General features: G+C 44.3%; 1 protein-coding gene across 5 annotated transcripts in view; it reads left to right on the top strand.

The window, feature by feature from the left end:
• PTPDC1 (protein tyrosine phosphatase domain containing 1) overlaps nt 1-18,842 on the top strand; it is a 24,906-nt gene extending 6,064 nt beyond the window's left edge. For 3 of the 5 annotated variants that reach the window (XM_074550186.1, XM_074550187.1, XM_005494323.4), the window contains exons 2-10: nt 5,211-5,303; nt 7,912-8,083; nt 8,780-8,860; nt 9,083-9,201; nt 9,934-10,071; nt 10,730-11,934; nt 12,640-12,825; nt 13,532-13,642; nt 14,448-18,842. In XM_074550186.1, the coding sequence (XP_074406287.1) occupies nt 5,219-5,303; nt 7,912-8,083; nt 8,780-8,860; nt 9,083-9,201; nt 9,934-10,071; nt 10,730-11,934; nt 12,640-12,825; nt 13,532-13,642; nt 14,448-14,564 (2,214 nt within the window). In that variant the 5' untranslated portion in view covers nt 5,211-5,218 and the 3' untranslated portion in view covers nt 14,565-18,842. Of the gene's footprint in view, nt 1-3,017; nt 3,037-5,210; nt 5,304-6,010; nt 7,436-7,911; nt 8,084-8,779; nt 8,861-9,082; nt 9,202-9,933; nt 10,072-10,729; nt 11,935-12,639; nt 12,826-13,531; nt 13,643-14,447 lie in introns of those variants that run through there. The other 2 variants (XM_074550188.1, XM_005494321.4) reach the window with 2 other exon arrangements.

Here is an 18,842-nt window from a genome sequence, read left to right as displayed (position 1 = left end):
TTTGACTGTATTAGATGTAAAAATCCTCTAACTCGCAGAGATAATTTTTGAACTTGCACTCGAGTGGTCAGAATGCTGACAATTACTGACTCTTTCATTCTGCATGTAGTCAGTGTGATGAGTCTGAGAGGCTCCTGTAAACATGATGTTCATGATCAAGGCTCTCAGAGGCAGCACTTTTGTTTGTAGAACAGTTAATCTATTCACTTTACGCCATCTCCTTGGTGAGTCTCTCTAGTAATTACTGCCTGCCAGCCTGTGCAAGGTAGTTTCAAATACCTTCTGTTAACTCTTAGGTTGGCACTGCCACAGAAAGAGGTGATTTGAATAACACAGCTCAAGTCAATGGAGAGACTTGTCCATCAGTTTGGCTTGCAGTTTCTTGCTATTTATGTCAAAAATCTACGAACAGCAAAGGCTGAATCACCAAACCAGCACCTACATAATAATCTTTTTATGAATTATATTCTCTTGTCTCTTTTGCACATGAAAGAGGTTCGAGTCCTATGTAAATGTCAAACTTGATAATTAAATGACATCCATCTTTTACTAAGCCAGGTGGGGAATATTTTTTCCCAAAGAGGGTAAGAGACGTAGAAATAACAAATCTGTTCTGGTTGTGGTTCCAGTGTGAAACCCCTGGAGTTTCACAGGAGCTGTAGTATCATCCTGCTGTGTGAGTAGTGTATAACTAAACTAGATGAAAATTTGTTTACATTTTTACCTAGTCTTTTCTCTAACCTTTATCCGTGTGTTTATTTGCTTTTCCAGCATTGTGGTATTTTCGTACAGGTAGCAAACATTTACATTTCAAATAAGTGAGCTTTTTAAAGCACCTTGGGAATTGAGGTGTGTGCCGACTGAAAGATGTGTGCTCAGTGCTAAAACTGCCTTGCAGACGATGGTTAAATTGTAGCTTAAGCATTCATGAAATATCTGTTCCCAGTGAGCTTTTTCACTGGTAAGGCATCAGAACAACAACCTTTGCATCTTGTTTCATTAATCATAATAATCAAGTTTAGCAAAACCCTCAGTTATCATAAATTTTTTACAAGCATTTATAAATGCTTTGTTATTCCTGGCAATGTTAAAATTAGATAGTCTGTGGTAATTTAAAATGCATTTTCATTTACCAGTGCTTCCTGTACCAGTGACTAACCACCTCTCAGCCAATTTAGAAGATTTTTTGTTAGAAATTCTCATGATCTGCCAATCTTAAAGCATCAGATTCAAAGCCTGAATTAAGAGACAAGGTTATTATTTAGTAGCTCTTAACCACTTCATTAAATATACCCAGTCCTCACTACACTCTCCTATTTTTACTTAGTCTTAATCATTGAAGTTATCTTTAGTCATCTGCCTGAAACATCTCCATTAGTGCTGTTTACAGGATTTTGCATTTTGGCAGTGAAACTGTATCCCGTGTGATCTTATATTTAGACATTCCATTTACTTCTGTGGGACTGCTCTCAAAGCAAAGCTTCTCAAGTGCTTGCAGAATTAGGCCACAGGAAATTTGAAAGGTGTCAGCCAAGTGCTTAGGTGCTAAGCTACCCTCGCCCCTACCTGCAGTGAGATCACTCTGTTTCTTTAAAAATTTAGCTGCTAGGTAGTTACTCACAGGTGACTGCAACAGGGAGAGAACACATTCACTTTAGAAAACAATAAAACAGTAAAAATAATCTCAGAATTTCATGTGACAGGCCTAAGCATCAGCATTGCCTCTCTTGTATGAATATATTTGAGGTTTAAAATAATTTTTCCCATATATTGATATTTGAAATGGAAAACTTACTATATTTTTTTTAATGTTAATACATACAGGTAATCTTTTTAAGTGTGTGGTCTGCTGTGACATCCTTGTTTGCCAAAGCCACAGGAATTAAAGATTTGGGCCCTCAGTATTCGTGGATAGGTGCACAGGGCACTGTGGGGAGCCTCACAATGGGATTACTGGCCCTGCTGGCAGCTGCACTGCCCTATCTGGAATCTTTCCAGCTGGGAATGCAAGCTCTTCTCTCTGTTTGAAATGTGTTCTGAAGGAAAAGGTAGCAATCGCATTTATTAAATAACCATCCTCACTGCCAAGATAGAGTGAGACCAGCATCTTCTTGTCTCCTCACTTTTGACTGTATAATTGTTTTCTGGCTGCTGCAGTAATGGACATTGCTCCTCTCATTCCAGTCTGGAGCAAAAATTCAGCCCAGCCACTGGAAGCCACTGCTTTTGAGATCCTGAAATGCCACAAAGAAATGTTTTGTGACAAGGCAGAGTTGTTGATTTGCAAACCTCAGTGCTGGTTTGCAGGGTGCCTCCTGCAGCCAGCTCCTAAAAGGAAGGAGTGGAAGGAGCTGGCACCCCCATGTCCCCGCTGTCCTGCTGCTCCCCCGTGCCCTTCCAAAGAGCAGGGCCTGCATTGCAGAGGAAAGGGCGTGGGCAGGGGGCTTCACTGCTGGTAAGGTGGGTGCTGGGAGTGACCTCATCCACCAGGTGCCCACACTGCATCCCCTGCAGGAAATGCAGCCCTGCAAGTGTGCGCAGCGAGTGGGGCACAACAGCTGTCGCGTTTCCAAATGCAACGTGTGAATCCAGTGCAACGGGGGACAAAAATCCCTTCTGGTAGAAATTGTTCAGCTCAAAAGTGGGGGGAAGAAAAGGAACTCAAAACTACAGATAAACATCAAAGCACGTATCAAACCCACAGCTGGAGGGGACCCCTCGAAATGCCCAGAGTGCTTGGCGTGAGGATTCCAGGAGATTCCTGGGGCAGCGTGGTGCTGCCCTTGCCCTCTGCCAGCCGGCAGCCCCGGCACCTTTCCCGGGGTTCGGTGTCAGAGCCGGGCTCTTCCCGCTCGCTGCATGGCACCGCTGCCTGTGCTGCAGCAGAGGTGGAGCTGCACCGCAGGAGATGCCGCTCCTCTCACTCGTGCAGGGAGCCGGGATTAAGGGGCGGCCTCTTTGCTGTCATGGCAATAGGGACGCACGGCACAGATCGAGCAGCAGAGCTGGTTAAGGCGATACCGTGATTGCCCCAAGGTACGTGACTCAGATCCTGAGGCAGCTCACGGCACCGCGACCTGCAATAGTGCTCCAGGCTGTGCCTTCCGCAGCTACCGAGCGTTCACGAGATGAGAAATGCTGAAGAACGACTTTAAAAACCAAGAATATCTGGTACAGAGGCAAAGCAAGAGAGAGCTGCTGTTTAACCTAAGCACTTCTAGCATCCTTTTTATTGGTGCAGGAGCACAATGCCCCTCTGTAGGAGCATCAACCTTGACCTGTCCCAAATTGCCACTTTACACGTGTCTGAGGGAGTGCAGTGTAACTGAGCAAAGTAATTTGTCACAATATTGCTTTTTTTTTCCAGAAGTAAATATAAGGGAATTGCTCCCATTGATCACACTGTGCTGTCAGTCAAGTTTTGCAAACTGAAAGGCACAGACAAAATATTCAGGTCAGTTGGGCAGCACAGGAACTATGGATTTGGTGTATAAATGAAATAAAATTGGTTAGACAACAAAGAAACAAAAACCTCATCTCTGCCACTTAGAAGAAGCTTGCTAGTATTTTTTCATACACTAGGTAAATTCTCTTCTGCATTAACCTCCATCATGTCCCTCCCTAGTTAAGAGTTCTAATCAGCCTGATTCCTGGGTAAAAAAAAAAAAAGGAAATAATTTTAGATAGAAATATCCTTGATGTTTAATCTCTTTATTTTTTAATCGTTTGAATATCAGGAAATAGGAGAACTAAATAGTCATCATGGTGGTGATTCTGCTTCCAGTATGATGAGATATCATTTTCAAATGTTATCTGGACAAGCTGTTAAGAATTTTGAAGAGAACTTTCTGAGAAATAGAAATCAATAATTTTTGTTAATTCAGCATTATTAACTCTAAAAAAGAAATTCTGGGGATAAAATGAAATACTTTCTTTAGGTTCTAAGTTTCCTCTGATAATGGAAGCCATCACTTACTGATTTCAAAATCTATTGGGAAAAAAAATAGAGGTTCTGGAACTTCTCCAAATAGAATGCAATTATATGAAGGTAGTTTATGAAAGGACTGACTTTTCAGAATACAGAGTCAGATGGTCAAGTAGCTGAGTAGAAAATGCTCCAGATACTCTTTTAATCTTTATTAAAGAGTGTTCTTGATTCATATTTTTGATTCATATTCTTCTTAAAATACCTACATTAGGGATGCCTTTCTGAGCATCTCTGAAGTTTCAGAAGGCTTTTTGTCTTTCACTGACAAATGTGATTCTCATCCCTTGGAGAGGACTGGTGCAGCTCTGTGAAAGGGTTTTAATGTGGATCTGTGATCTGTTCCCACCATTAAGCATCTTGAAAAGAACAGAGCTGCACTGGCTGACTTTGTGGAATAAAGTCCATTAGCATTGTTGGAAAAATAATTTATTCAAGTATGTGGTAAATAATGTAATATCTGAATGAATAAATTTTATTTAAATATTTGCTGCAAAAATTATTATGCAGAATTAGAGATAAAAGCTGGACATTGAACAGCAAGTAGTTAGCAGCACACAGGCCTGTTGTATCACCTAATCCCTGCAGGACTCTTCTATTTTTATATATTTTTTTTAGCAAATCTGTCTTTTAAAACCCTATTTATGCTGAATCCTAATACTGGTTTTGCAGACTTGGGAAGCCAAGGTTTGTCTATTTAGCAAAGTTTCTGTAGCTAATGATGCAGCAGAGATGTGCTTAGTTTGGTATAAAAATTGCTCATTTTTGTTAGGCTTGCAGCTATTTTCCTATAGAGATAAGAGAAACAGGAGGGTGATCTTATACTGAGTAAGAATTTCCATTCAAGAGCCATGCAAAGGTTTTATTTAAACATCACAGACTGATGACTGTGTTCATATCTACAGCTTGCTTTATCTTTCTGGATAGAAGGTCTTCAGAGCAGGACTTACCTTGTATTAGAAATAACAGTAGAGAAAAAATCTGTTTCTGCCTGGAGAGAGTGATGGGTTCAGTTTTCTTGTTGGAGGAGAACCATGGCAGATGTGATCCAAAGCCCAGAGAGCAGTGAGGGGCCGTGCATTGTGGACAGTCTGTGTGTCAAATACCAGCCATGCCTGACTGCCCAAATCTTCAGCTACTCCATAGCATCACCAGAAGCATGTGCCTGTATTCTGCCCATTTTGAGCTTCTCTGATTTTCAGTGATTATTCCATTGTTTCAACAGGTACTGCAATGGCTGCAGGAGTTTTGCTGCAAAATGAGCAACCATACTCCTCGCTGATAGAGAGCAGTGTGTATCTGGCAAATATGAGTTCAGGTAAGAGTCTGGCTCTGATGTGCCATTCATAATAAATGCTTAGAACAATTCTGGAAAAAAACCCCACAAAATTAAAAAAAACCCACAGAAATATTATCCATGTTTATAAATGTAAAATGTCTCTAACAAAACCAAACTGCATTATTTCATCAGCGTATCATGGTGATAATATGTCAACCTTTTCTGTAATTTTCATTTTGTCAGGTCTCTTAATGGAAGAAACGATGCCATTTTTGTGTTGAGAAACTGCCTAGCTCTCTGAAAACACAAACCTGCCTTCAGCAAAACTCACCTTTCTAATTTTTTAAACTTGTACAGGATGCAATTCTTTCTTACCGTTTTGTGTGTTTGTTTGCAAATCTGCTAGATTCAGTAGGAAAATAATGATGTGTAGCATTTAATTTTCCTCACTTCTGTCTCCACTATCATTTGATACATACTGAAAAGTTTCTGAGAAGAGAAAGAGAAAAATAATTAAATACAAGAAACTAAAATAGTGAATTAGAAAATATGTTTCACATTCCTTGGATACAGGTAGCACCTGAAATAGCCTTTTTCATCTCCTTTCTCTTCCATGTAACCCCCAAAATAAAAGTATATTTCCATGTTTCCTCACCTGTTGATACCAGTTCCACTGATGAATTACGAGTCAGGGTTTTGAACATTTTCCTTTCCTCACACGACACCACTGCTGATATTTCAGGCCTGGTACCCACAGCAAACATTGCTGTGTCTCTGTAAGAGCTGGGGAGCAGCAGTCAAAGTTCAGGCCTTCAGTTCCTGGTCAGTGCCTGGAAGAAGCAGATTTTTACCTGATGAATTTGTCCCAAAAGGGGACTTCCTCTTATGCAAATTCCTCTGTACAGGTTACTGGTTTTGTGGTACAAGAAGAAACACAAATGTGTTTTAGGAAAATGCAGTGGGATTAATTTGTTTATTGACAAAGTTAAAGTGAATTTTCTTGATTTCCCTAGCCTTCCCCTTTCTGTGCAGTCTGATGCACAGACATTGGGATGACAGAGGTTTTTACATCACTATAATCCCTTCTGTGCACAGTAGCTTTTTCAAGTGCTGCAATCTTTCTGGCCACCTCATTCTCCTGCTCAGCACACGGGAAGCAAAGTGGGAGGCAATTTGCCACCTCATACCTACCTTCAGAAGCCTGAAGCACTCAGCTGACACACCTTCTCCTCCTTGTGATCTGCTTTCTGTCAGGCTGCAGAGTTAACAGCTTTGCTTCATAAAAAAGCTGTGCCCTGGAAAAAAACCCAGCCCTTTGTTTTGGATAACAAATTGTGTTTTGTTAGAAGATGTGAATGGTCCAGGCAAACAGTCTACAATTCATCATGTACTAAAGCATTTCAGCAGGAACACACTAATCCCAGTCATTACACAGCTAATGATGCATTTTGGAGCAGCGAAGTGGAGGAGGAGAGGTGCCTGTGGAATGAAGAACCAAGAGGTGGGGGAGTATAATATGCTTCCTTACAGATCTCTCAGGAGGCAGAGCCTCCAGCTACATTTGGATTGTTCTGTTGAATGGACTATTTTGTGTCTTAGCGAGTTCTGAATGCCTGTTATTGAGCAGGAACTAAATACTCCCATTGTTTATTAGAAACATTTTGGTTGTTCCCAGCGCGTTTTGAAAATTACCTACTTGACAAGCAACTATTTTCATCAAGCGGTGGAACAGTTTGTCCCGAGCAGACGCAATCCCTGTGGAAAGGAGCAGCCCGGGGCTGGCTGGCAGCAGCGCCTGCATCCTCCGTTGCCATGGCGACAGCTCAGCCCGGGGACCAGCTGCCGAGCGCGCTCGGGGATGCTCCGCTCCGCTCCCGCAACTTCAGCGCTCAGCAACTTCCCCTGCGCTCAGAGCGCCCCGGGCAGCGGCGCCGGGCGGAGCTGCGGCCGCGCAGCCATGCAGCCCTCTCCCCGCCGGCGCTCGGCCGTCAGCCTCTTTAGCCATTTCTTCCAGGGGCGGAGGCATTCCTCCTCCGATCCCCTTCTCCGCCTCAGCCAGCGGCGCCGCAGCTCCGTGGTGGAGCTGCTCTCCTCGTCCACGCAGCGGGTCATGGTGGCTCTGTCGTCGCTCAGCCCCGAGGAGCTAGACGCCACTTTTCCTGAAAAAAAAAGTAAAGTACTTTTCATTGAGCCTGTTGGCAGTTCTGGGTATTTTGTCGGTATTACTATAGTTTTGTTCTGTTAACTGTACTTTTAATGTGTGGATAAAATAGTGGGGTTTAATTTTCTTCTTGTATTTTGTATATTCTGTTTTGTTCACTGATTCCTTATTCAGGTGTTAATACATGCTTTTTACTCTAAGAGCTCAGTTATAAATAACAGGGAAAACAGAAGCTCACATTCATGCATACTCTGAGGACATGGTTAACTATATTGATTTTAGGTTGAAGAGGACCGTGACTTTTTTCAGCTGCAAAGGATGTCACTAACCTCTAACTTCATCAGAAAAAATACCTGGCAGTAATGCAAGCGATTTTTTCCCCTCAGAATCCTTCCTTGAACAACGAGCCTGAAATACATGTTGCATATTTTCTGGTGTTTGTGGCTCTGTCATAAGGCTGAAGTGGTGTTGCTCTGTGTGTCGCAGGGAGCTCGAAGCGCCCCACGGCCAAGTACACGAAGGTGGGCGAGCGGCTGCGCCACGTCATCCCCGGGCACATGCAGTGCTCCATGGCCTGCGGCGGCCGCGCCTGCAAGTACGAGAACCCCGCGCGCTGGGCTGAGCACCAGCAGGCCATCAAGGGGCTCTACTCCTCCTGGTGAGTGGCAAAACCGCCGGGCTGCTGGAACACCAGCTGCCAGGTGGCACACGGAGCGGGAGTTTGATCTGCAGTTAGAACCTGACCTAGTGGCTGCTGGACACAGCCCAGGAAAGACAGTGAAAGGTTCTTGTTGACTTACAGTGGGTTTGGGTCAGATCCAAAAGAATAAATACCTGTGTGTCATGAATTATTAAAAAGCTGTTCTGGGCTACTAAGGATTAGGATGCAAATGAATTAAATATGTTAATAATAAAATTGAAAAGTAAAAGCATTTCCTGCAGATGCAATAATGTAGGCATGTGTTCAGAAGGACACATGTGCAGCAAAAGTCACATGAAATGCATCTTGACATTCTTACTGGTTTTTTTTTTCTAACAGCAAATGCTTAAGCAGCACTTACAAACCTTAAAGAAATAAACAGAGATCTGAACAGATTTCTATTCAAAGGAATTCTTACTTACGTCCTGCCATTTAAGCAGTTCCAGTAATTATCTTTTGATAATGTTCCATCTGTATCAGTTTAATAGGATTTATCATTAACACTGTGGCATAGTAGAATTTTTAAAAGTAATTTCCAATTAATCACCAAGCTATTTCTCTATTTCTTGAATATAATGATATTCTTATTTTGGAAGACTCATACCCAGGAAATTATTAATGATAACATTATTATTTGCTTTTCTAATTTCTCAGGATAACAGATAACATCCTGGCTATGGCTCGACCCTCAACAGAAGTAATTGAAAAGTACAACATTATTGAGCAGTTTGAAAGGTAACAAATTTAGTCATTATTTATTGTAAATATTACTGGTGTAATTCCTGATCCATTTTCTCTTTCAACATAGATTTGGATTGTTGATAAAGATCCTTTCATTTTAACGCTCTACAGGTAAAGATTTATTATCCACTAAGAATAAATATGTGTTTCAGAAAATAAGGGACAATGAGGTTTTGGCTGCCTGTAATACTTTGACTCATCTATTCCTTCCTTAAGATGTGGCATAAAAACCATAATTAACCTTCAGCGTCCTGGGGAGCACGCGAGCTGTGGGAACCCCCTGGAGCAGGAGAGCGGCTTCACCTACCGTCCTGAAGCCTTTATGGAGGCTGGCAGTAAGTGCCCTCCTGCTGTTGTTCCTCATTAATTATTGACTTTGACATTTAAGGATATTTTTACTTGAATTCCTGTGAATTAAACGCAGCTATGTAGGAAACATTGCACAAAATGTGAAACCTGGCAAATACAATGAAGAGCAAATAACACATTATTGAAGATTGTGTATTATACAGAGAGAGATGGAGGGTTTGTGTTCAGGGTTTGTGTTTGTTTCTAAAGGAAGGACAACAGTTCGCTTTTTCTTCTATATTCACAAATCCTGGTACACTCATGTCTTCTTACCTAGACTATAAAAGGTTATTTCATGTGAGGACACTGCTCCTGACCATATCTTTGTATTTTCATGTTATGGTGAGAAGAAAGTGCCTCTCTGTAAAAAGCAGCAGCTGACTGAAGAAGTGCTTTTATTTCTGAAAAGAAAAAATTGCCCTCTTTCTATATATAGCTAAGCAATTTTGCATGAATCACTGTTTTGTTACCTCTTTTACATTCTAGCTGAACTTGAGTTTGACAAATCTTTGCTAGCTTCGTGTGTCTATCAAGTTTCAATAGCAAGCATACACTGAAATGGGAAAATAGTCTCTTGCAAACAAGATGCAGTCAGATTTTAAGCTCCATTATGCAATTTTAGTACTATAATTTCTTATTAGTAATCTCTCCTCTGCAAATGGTACTACACCTTTCACATTTGGTGTGGCAGAAAATCACTGTCTCTCTTTTTATTTCAGTTTATTTTTATAATTTTGGATGGAAGGATTATGGTGTGGCATCTCTCACGACTATCCTTGACATGGTCAAGGTGATGTCTTTCGCCCTGCAGGAGGGGAGGGTGGCTGTTCACTGCCATGCAGGACTGGGGAGGACAGGTACGTGCCCCGTGCAGGAGCAGCACCAGCGTTCCTCTAGAAACTCCAACCCTCACTGGTTATAAACCAGTAATCACTGGGCTGGATTCTGTGTCATTGCAAGATGGACCTCTATAAAATGGTTAAAAGTGCTAAACTGCTGTGTCCAAATGTCCTCAATGGCTAGAGAAGATCAGTTTTGGTATATTAAAACCAAAGACCTGTAAGATAGAGAAGTTTTTAATCTGTATAATAGTTCCATTACATTCCTGCTTCTGGAGGGGAAAGATTCCCCTGGTACACTTTCTTTGTCCAGTATTTGTAACATATTCACAAACCTGCCATGCACTGTTGGATTGGGTAGATTTGGTGGAGCACCTAAAATTTCATTTGCTCCTTTCAAGTCCTTTCTGGTTGTGCCCTTCCCTTAGAAGCCTCCATTACTGCCATGTTTGTGAACAGTGGAATTCCTGGAGAGGCTGTGGGGAGCTCCCACTGCAGTGCAGTGAGCAGGGCTTCGCTGTCTCGTGCTTCTTCGCAGGAAATTATGTTTCAGTAACAGCATCACATAATAGAGGACACTCTGTCTTCACCTATATTAATTTCTATCCCATATTTTCACTGAGTATTTGTTTGAATCTGACAGTTCCTTCACTAATCCTGTCTTTGTATTTTCCAGGTGTTCTAATAGCTTGCTACTTAGTTTTTGCCACCAGAATGAGTGCTGACCAAGCGATCCTGTTTGTCAGAGCCAAAAGGCCCAACTCCATCCAGACGCGGGGGCAGCTGCTGTGTGTCAGGGAGTTCTCGCAGTTCCTGGTCCCCCTGCGCAACGTCTTCGCGTGCTGCGAGCCCAGGGCGCACGCGGTCACCCTGGCCCAGTACCTGACCCGCCAGAGGCACCTGCTCCACGGCTACGAGAGCAGGCACCTCAAGCACGTGCCAAAGCTCATCCACCTGGTGTGCAAGCTGCTGCTGGACCTGGCTGAGAACAGACAGGTGGTAGAGGCAGAGCTGCTGGACATCCCAGACCTCTCAGCTGAGATTGAGAGCACCGTGTCCCAGCTGGAAGCCACGGAGCTCGAGCGGGAGCTGGCCAGGCACGACAGCGACACGTCGGACTCGTCCTACGCCCACTGCTCTGCTCTCGACAGCCAGGACTCACACGTCTCCCTGGGACACGAGTGTGATGCCGACTGCAGGAGAAGGCATGTCGGATGCCTTCAGCCTCTTACTCATATGAGAAGGCGTCTGAGCTACAGTGAGTCAGACCTAAGGAGAACTGAGTTTCTTTTGGAACAGGATGACACTGCCTGGACAGTGCCTGCTCAGATCTTAGTGAACAACAAACCCAAGCAGAACAGTGAAGAGGAATGTTCTGCCACAGGTGAGGCAAAGCCACAGCTGGAGTTAAACAAAGAAGCATTAGTGCGTAACACGTGCACGTTCTGGAGCCAAGGGAAATTTGATTTGGATGGACGAAGGGATGGCTCCTGTCACAGAAGGAGCTCTACCAAAGAGGTCCAACGCAGCAGGACCTTCTCCTCAGGCCTGGCATCCATGCACAATCCCAAGGAACCTGGGATGCAAAGGCACAGCTTCGCCGGTGAGACTGCTCACAGGAAGGACCGCAAGACCAATATGTATGGCAGGAGATTCTATCTCTCTGAGGACTCTGACTCTTCTTCTTCCTCTTCCAAAGTGAACTTTTCCGCTGGATATGAAAGTGAGAGTAGCAGAGAGTTGTCAGAGACAATTCCACACATTGTTCTGCAGTCAGAATTAAGTTTGGAAGCCCGAAGAGTTTTGGCAGCCAAAGCACTTGCAGATATAAATGAATTTCTGGGAGAGGATGAAGTGAAGCAGAAGGTAGAAATGTGGCAGGTAATTTTTAACTCAAACCCATGCTACGGGTTCTGCATATTTCACCTCAGTGAGTTCCTGGAATGGCAAAAATGCCAATGGAGCTTTGAAATGGTACATTGGGATAGCAATTTATATGAGGCCTGGGTTCAGGTCTTTCACAGGCTGGCAAGATACACCTACACATTCTGGTCTATAGCAGGAGGGTGGAGGTTCTGGTTATGTTCACTTTCCTAACTGGGGGAAATTGATGCCATTATCTCTGGTTGTAATGTGGCTGCTGGTGGCACAGAAATAGTACAGGTTTTAAAGGTTTGAGTTGGTTTTCATCCGTGTTTTCTCAGAACTAATCAGAGGATTTCTGAGTAAAAGAAAAAGAATTTAGTAGAAACTTAACTGCTTATTGTCAAACCCAAATCCTCTTTGCAACATTTGCTTTGAAGTTGTAATGCAAAGCTGGTTTATGTATTCCAGTGGAGTATTGGGAGGTTCTCAGCTGCACTGCTGCTTTCATCCTTCTGCTTTAAAGAATCACTTGTATTACTGTTGATTAATGTTGATACTCTGGAAAAAAATACAAATTTTTTTGATAACTCTTTTCTTGTTGGAACATAAGAGCCAAATACTGCAACAATCAAAGAGAATTTGGCAAAGGTATATAGATAATGCTTTTTCAGTTTTGTTTTGTTTGGTTTTTTTTTTTTTTTTGTTTTGTTTTGTTTTAAGAAAGAACTGAATTCTCAAGATGGAGCTTGGGATAAAATCTGCACCGAGAGAGATCCTTTTATCCTCTGCAGCTTGATGTGGTCATGGATAGAGCAGCTGAAAGAACCTATTATATCCAAAGATGACATTGACATGCTGGCAAAACAATGCACAGAATCCCAGGATGCACTCCACTTGCTGGGAAAGGTACAGATTCGATCTGACAGTTCATTCCTTCACTTTAGGCAAGGGTTGCACTTTAAAAAAGCCACTTAATTCTCTTTCAAAATCAGAATGAGAATTCATTCTGCAGCAAATTGTGTGAATTGTTTGGGTATCTCTAGATATCTTCTAGTCCAAGTGTCTTGCTCAAAACAGAGTTACCTAGAGCAGATTGCTTGCGTGACAAATGCTCCAGCCCCTTAATTAAGCTGGAAAAGGGTTGGGAAGGAACAGCCCCAAAGATTGTTCTTCCTTTTCTTCCTCCTTGCTAGCACTGCTCGGTGTCTCTGCCAGCTTCCAGTGGTGACGGACACTGGGAAGGACAGAGAGAGGTACAAGATGGGGAAAAAGCCCTGAACATGCACAGCATTTTGGGCTGAAAAGATCAAATCTCACCCTTCCTATGCCAATTCACAGGAAGGCTGCTGTTCGTGGAGGGAATCTTGAAATTCCCAGAAATAAGGAGGAATTACCAGAGTAGTTGTAGCACTCAGGAGAGTTTCTCTATCGTGACTGAAATAATTATGCAGCGGCTCTTTGGGCGGGTGGAAAATTTGGGCTCCTGCACATGAAGTTTCAGCACAGGAAGGCACAACCTGGTATTTACATAGCAGTTAACAAAATCTGAGTGCTAAACTGCTTTTTATGGAAATACTTCTTCTGATGAGATGCTGTTCCTTTTCCCCACCAGGAGCAGTGTCAGACCATCCTTTGTATTTTACACTGTGTGGCGAAACTGCAAGTGCTGCCAGCTGATGTGGAGGAGGCCTTACTTGCTCGTGCTATTAAAGCTTTCACCAAGGCAAGTAATCCCAAATAATTATCCAGGACATTGTATTTACTTGGTTTAAATCATGAAGGGTGAAGCAATCAACAGAGGGAGGCCTCTATGAGAAAGGCTACAGTAATTCCTTCATGCTTCAGTGTGGCTTATTTATTTCAGAGTTTACATTTTATAATACTCACATACATAAAGGGTTGGAAATATTCTCTAAAAAATTAAATTCTGTCACTACAACCTTAATCCTGGAGTCTCGTTTTTCTCTTTCTGGACCACTGCCAGTTCATGGACATCTTCAAATTAGGGAAAAGAGAATTTTACAGGGTGACACTGACTAATCACCTAGAGTAGCTTCCCAAAGGCTTTGGTAGATTCTGTACCATGAGAATTCTTTCCATCAGATTAAATCACTTTCTGAAATTACACTGCAAGTCAGTTCTGTTCCAGACCTGTACCACAGGATGTGAGTAACTAATTTCTGCTTTGGGCTCATTGAGTAACAGTGACAGGTGAAGCTATTGCTCAGCTCAGATTTCTTCTCAGGTTCAGTCAATGAAATCTGAGCTTGAACAGAATGTTCACTGTGCTGTTTCCTCATCTCTTGTAAATCTGCCTGTTAAAACAATCACCACATTTCTCTTTCTTCTGTTTTATTTTAATGTCTAGTTAGCATAAAACTGAAAACACTTGGCATTAAGCACTCCATCAAAACCAAATATTTTCTTTGATAAATCTCAAAGTTTTTTTTTAATGTTGTGCATCTACTTTGCATTTTGCTGCATGGCATCTCTTTAACAACTGAACTGAAACTTCTCTCTTTTATTAGACAAGCTTCGATTCTGAGAATGGGCCATATGTTTACAATACCTTGAAAACTGTGTTTAAACAAGCACTGGAAGAAAAAAGGAAAAGGATTAAAGAAGGAACAGAGAATCCTCCTTGATTTCTACACAGCTCTGCTGAAGCATTAGATGGGCCTATCAAATTATTTTGCATATTCCAGCTACTGTATTTTGTGCTACCTGGCATGATCTACCTAACAGAAGTTATTAACAAATAATTTTATTTTTTTAGAGAGAGTTTTAGTGGCAGTTGTACATTCTACATAGTTTTAAAGAACGGCTCCATGTAACCACTCTCTGTAGCATTTTGTTTCAGGTACTGTTCTTTTATGTTGTGAAGGGTTCTCCTATTTTCAGATGTGTTTATTGATGTGGAAACCTCTGTTATTGGCAAGAAACATTATTATCAAGTGACACGACTGCCATAAAGTTTAGTGCCATGATCCCCAAAGGTTTAATGGATTAATATTTATGTATTACATATGTTTACATTAATGATATTTGATTTCATTTTGCAGAAAATAAATATTGACTGCACCTGTGAAAATGCATTTCCTTTCAGAAAGTTTGAAGTAAGACCAACAGTAGTAATGGAGAGATTCACAGATCTTAAGATTTGTTATAGCCAGCAGACAGTATTTTCTTTCAGATCTCTTCAACAATTGTAACCAAAGTATTTCTAGAAGGTCTTGTAGGAGAGAAGTGCACTGTGTTGAGCAGTAGTCATCAAGCCCTAATTTAGACTTTTTTGCCAGAGAAAGCTTCAAAATGTTTTTAACAGAAAATTGATTGATGCATTTAAAGTGCTTTGAATAAGAGTAAAATTTTACTTTATTAGCTAAGCTTTTATTGCTTTAAGTGAAAAAACACTTCATCATGAAATCTTCATAAGAATATGATTCTGCCCATACTTCTATCCAGCAAATACCTAAAGAAGTATGATATAGTCATACTAAAAAAACATTAATCAAAGCCTTACTAGCTGCAATGCACTTTTCCAAGGCATTCTTATCTAATAAACTAGAAACAGCTGGGCCAGCATCCCAAAACAGTTTTGGATTCCAGCCTTAGGATCTGGAATGGAATGCCAGTTTGCAGAATGAGAGGTTCATCAGGGTTGATAAATTTAAGTAGTTAAACAAGAATTTATAAATTTCCAAAATATTTTTATTAGTTTCTGTAAATGACAAATATTTAGAGTTAAAAATAGACCAGTTGAAATACAGGTAATTTATATATGTCTCAATGATTGGATGATTTTATATCAAATTCAAATTAAAACAGCTACTTTGGCAGAATCATCTTAAAATAGGAACACTTGAAAATATCACATGTAAATCACAACAAAAATCCAGCTTTGTAAAAAGGCAAGGCAACATGACAGGCAGTTCCGTATCAGCACAAGCATTCAGGCTCACACAAATACCATGTTCTAATGCCCCGAATGTCCCTTCTTCAGGGCCTGCTGTGGTGCCCTGACATCTCCCACACCAGAGTGGGATTCACATACTGCAGCCCAGAGTTAGGTTTGTGACACAGTGAAATGGGTGTGGTCAACAGGATTGCTGGAGATAAATCCCTACAGAACTAAAGAAAATGTGTGCAGCAAGCCAGGGGTGGAATAGGCACAGGAATTTTGGAAAGACGAGGACAGGGTAGCGGAGAACAATGTAAAAATCAGCTGAAAATAAAAGGAGGAAATGCTAAAGGAGTTATTTGTGCACATTTGGAGATTTATTTTTCTTAGGTGCAAAGCAAAATCAAAAGGTCATAAATGCCCAAAAGATTGGGAATGTGGAATGTCCTCCATAGCAGAGTGTCAGACTTCTGGATCCTTAAAACAATTTTATGGTGGTGGAACAGTGGCAGCTTGAGCTGGTGCCTCTGGGGAACTCTGAACAAAGAACCCCTGGCCTTTGATACCCTCCCAGGTGAAGTGTGACAGTCTGGGGTATTGCAGCTGTGTCCGAGTGCCCGGGCGCTGGCTGGCACCACAGGTCCCCAGACCCTCTGCTGAGCCATCCCTCTCCTACAGTCAGGTTTAGTTTGTCACATTTGGCTTTTCTCTCTGATGCACTAGCAGGACCACAAGAGCACGTGGTGCTGAGCATGTAAAAATGCCTGTTCTGGCTGGAGCATTGCTGTTGCGTGACAGCCTGCAGGCAGAGCGGGCAGCTGGAGGGATGTTGACTCGTGTTCCCGGTGCCAGCCGTGCTGCATACACGAGAGCTGCTGGGTGTCGGTGCTCGCTGGGACCCGGCCTGGCCCGGCACCACGGGGAGTTACAGAGCGTATTCAAGGAATCCCTGTGGCATTGTGTGTTTTATACGCATTTTATTGTAAAGTTGGTACTTTTTGGAAATTAGGATTTTGGTTTGACCCTCGGTCCCCCCCATGTTCTCCCTCATAAAATTTTTTTCTTCCCGCCAGCTACCTGTCCATCACTGTAACCAGCCCCCTTTCATTTCGAGAAATTTCTGTGTCAATCTTGCCTTACTTAACACATGATTTGTCCCCTGACGCTTCTCCCTCCCCTGTGCCATTGGTATTGGTTCGGTTGTTCCCTCGCTCCTCCCCTGGGCCTTGTTCATTGGTCCCTTGTGTCCCCTCGTGTCACGCCCTTCGCCTTTATAAGTGCCTCCCCAAAAATTTTTCTGCGACACCGTCGCTGGTCCTGTCTGGGTCAGTGAAGCGCCTCGGCATTCCTACGTGTGTCCAGTCCTTCCTTCCTTCGCCTCAGTGCTTGGCAGTGCTGCTCTCGCCTGCGTCACTACGCCGCAGACGGAGCCAGAGCTCGGGGTCCTGACAGCAAACCTGGGAAGGATTCGGGGTCTCCACGGGTCACTCCGGGAGCGGCTAGCCGGCACCTGTCAGCTGCTGTGGCCGCGGGACGAGACTGCAAATCCCCAGGCGGTAAACCACACAATATAGCCTGGGATTATAAGTTATTTTGCAATAAATCTTTTAAGAGGCCTGAGCAAGTATCCTATGAATTGTCTACCTGTCAAGCCCAGTCCCGGCCCCGAACGCCCCTCAGCGTTGTCAGGGCAGTGGCAGGAGCCGGCAGCTCGCCCAGAGCGAGCCCCTGCCGCCCGGCATGGCCACAGGAGAGGCGGGCGGGCAGCGCCAGGGCCCTGCGCGGGGCTCCCCAGGCTCCTGTGGCATCGTTCCGTCCCCTCGGGCGCCGAGCGGAGCCCGGAGCCGCCGCTCTGCCTGCGGGGCTGTGTGTGCCCGTTCCCGAAGGAGGCAGGGCCGGGGCTGTGGCGCCGCCTGCCCGGCGCTCAGCGCCGCCCGTGCCGTGCCCGTGCAGCGCGACCCGGCGGGGCAGCTCCGGCTCGGCCCGTCGCCAGCGCCGTCCCGGCACGACGGCTGCCCCTGGGCCGCGGCAGCCCCGAGCCGGACGGGCCTCGGGAGGGAGCGCGGGAGGGCCCTGAGCCCTGCGGGCCTCAGCAGAGACTCCCGCCCCACTGCGGGCAGCAGGAGGGGCGCAAAGCCCCGGGATGCTTATGAGAGCCCACAGCCCTCTCCACATGTGAAATGAGAGCCCACAACTCCGTTATGTGCCTCAGCAGAGACCCCAGCGCCCTGCACACCTTGGGAGAGATCCCAAACCTCCTGCATGCCTCACACAAAATTCCAAATCCCTTGCATGACTTTTAGTGGACCCCAGCGCTCTCCGTGCCTCAGAGGGAGCCTAAAATATCCCTGTGTGTCTCACAAGGGACCCCAGCCCCTCGTGCGCCTTATGGGGGCCTCCAAAGCCCCCAGGTGCCTTACGGGAAGGCCAGAGCAGCTACGGCGAGTGTTTTGAGCAGGAAACGAGTGTGGCTGCAGCTGGGCTGTTGTGCCTCTGTTCATCAGCCCCATCGGGCCCCGAGGCCACACAGACCTTCCCTTCCCTCCCCTTTTGGGCCCTCATCCAGAGGAGCAGACCCTGTGCAGCACCCTGCATTGGTGATGGCCCATCAATTAGGTTCGATCAAGTGTGTGTTAATTAAGGAGGAGCTTTGTTTTGCGTGCCGGAATTGCTGGTCAGGCTGTGTCCCTGGAGATGCTCTTGTTGGCTTCCCTCTTTTCCTGGGCTTGCCGCTGGAGGAGGTGCAGGCCCAGATGATGCCAGGGAAGGAAAGGTGCCCTCAGCCCAGGGACGCTCAGCATGGGCTGCCCCAGCCCTGGGGACCCCGCCGCTGGTCACAGCAGCCCCTGCCTGGCTCCTGCCTGCCCACACCGTGGGCATCCACGGCTGCTCCTGGGCACGGAGCTGAGCCTGTGCTGCTGCCGGCTGGGCTTTGCTGCTGCTGCCACCCGGACACTGGGGTGACAGCTGCATCTCTTTATTGCAATAGAAGAAGGGGCCATCACCTACTGGGTGGGGATGG

This window comes from Zonotrichia albicollis, chromosome 12 (genome assembly GCF_047830755.1).
Source record: "Zonotrichia albicollis isolate bZonAlb1 chromosome 12, bZonAlb1.hap1, whole genome shotgun sequence".
Lineage (NCBI taxonomy): Eukaryota > Metazoa > Chordata > Aves > Passeriformes > Passerellidae > Zonotrichia > Zonotrichia albicollis.
The sequence above is the reverse complement of the archived record's forward strand: the minus strand, read 5'-3'. Positions and strand labels throughout refer to the sequence as shown.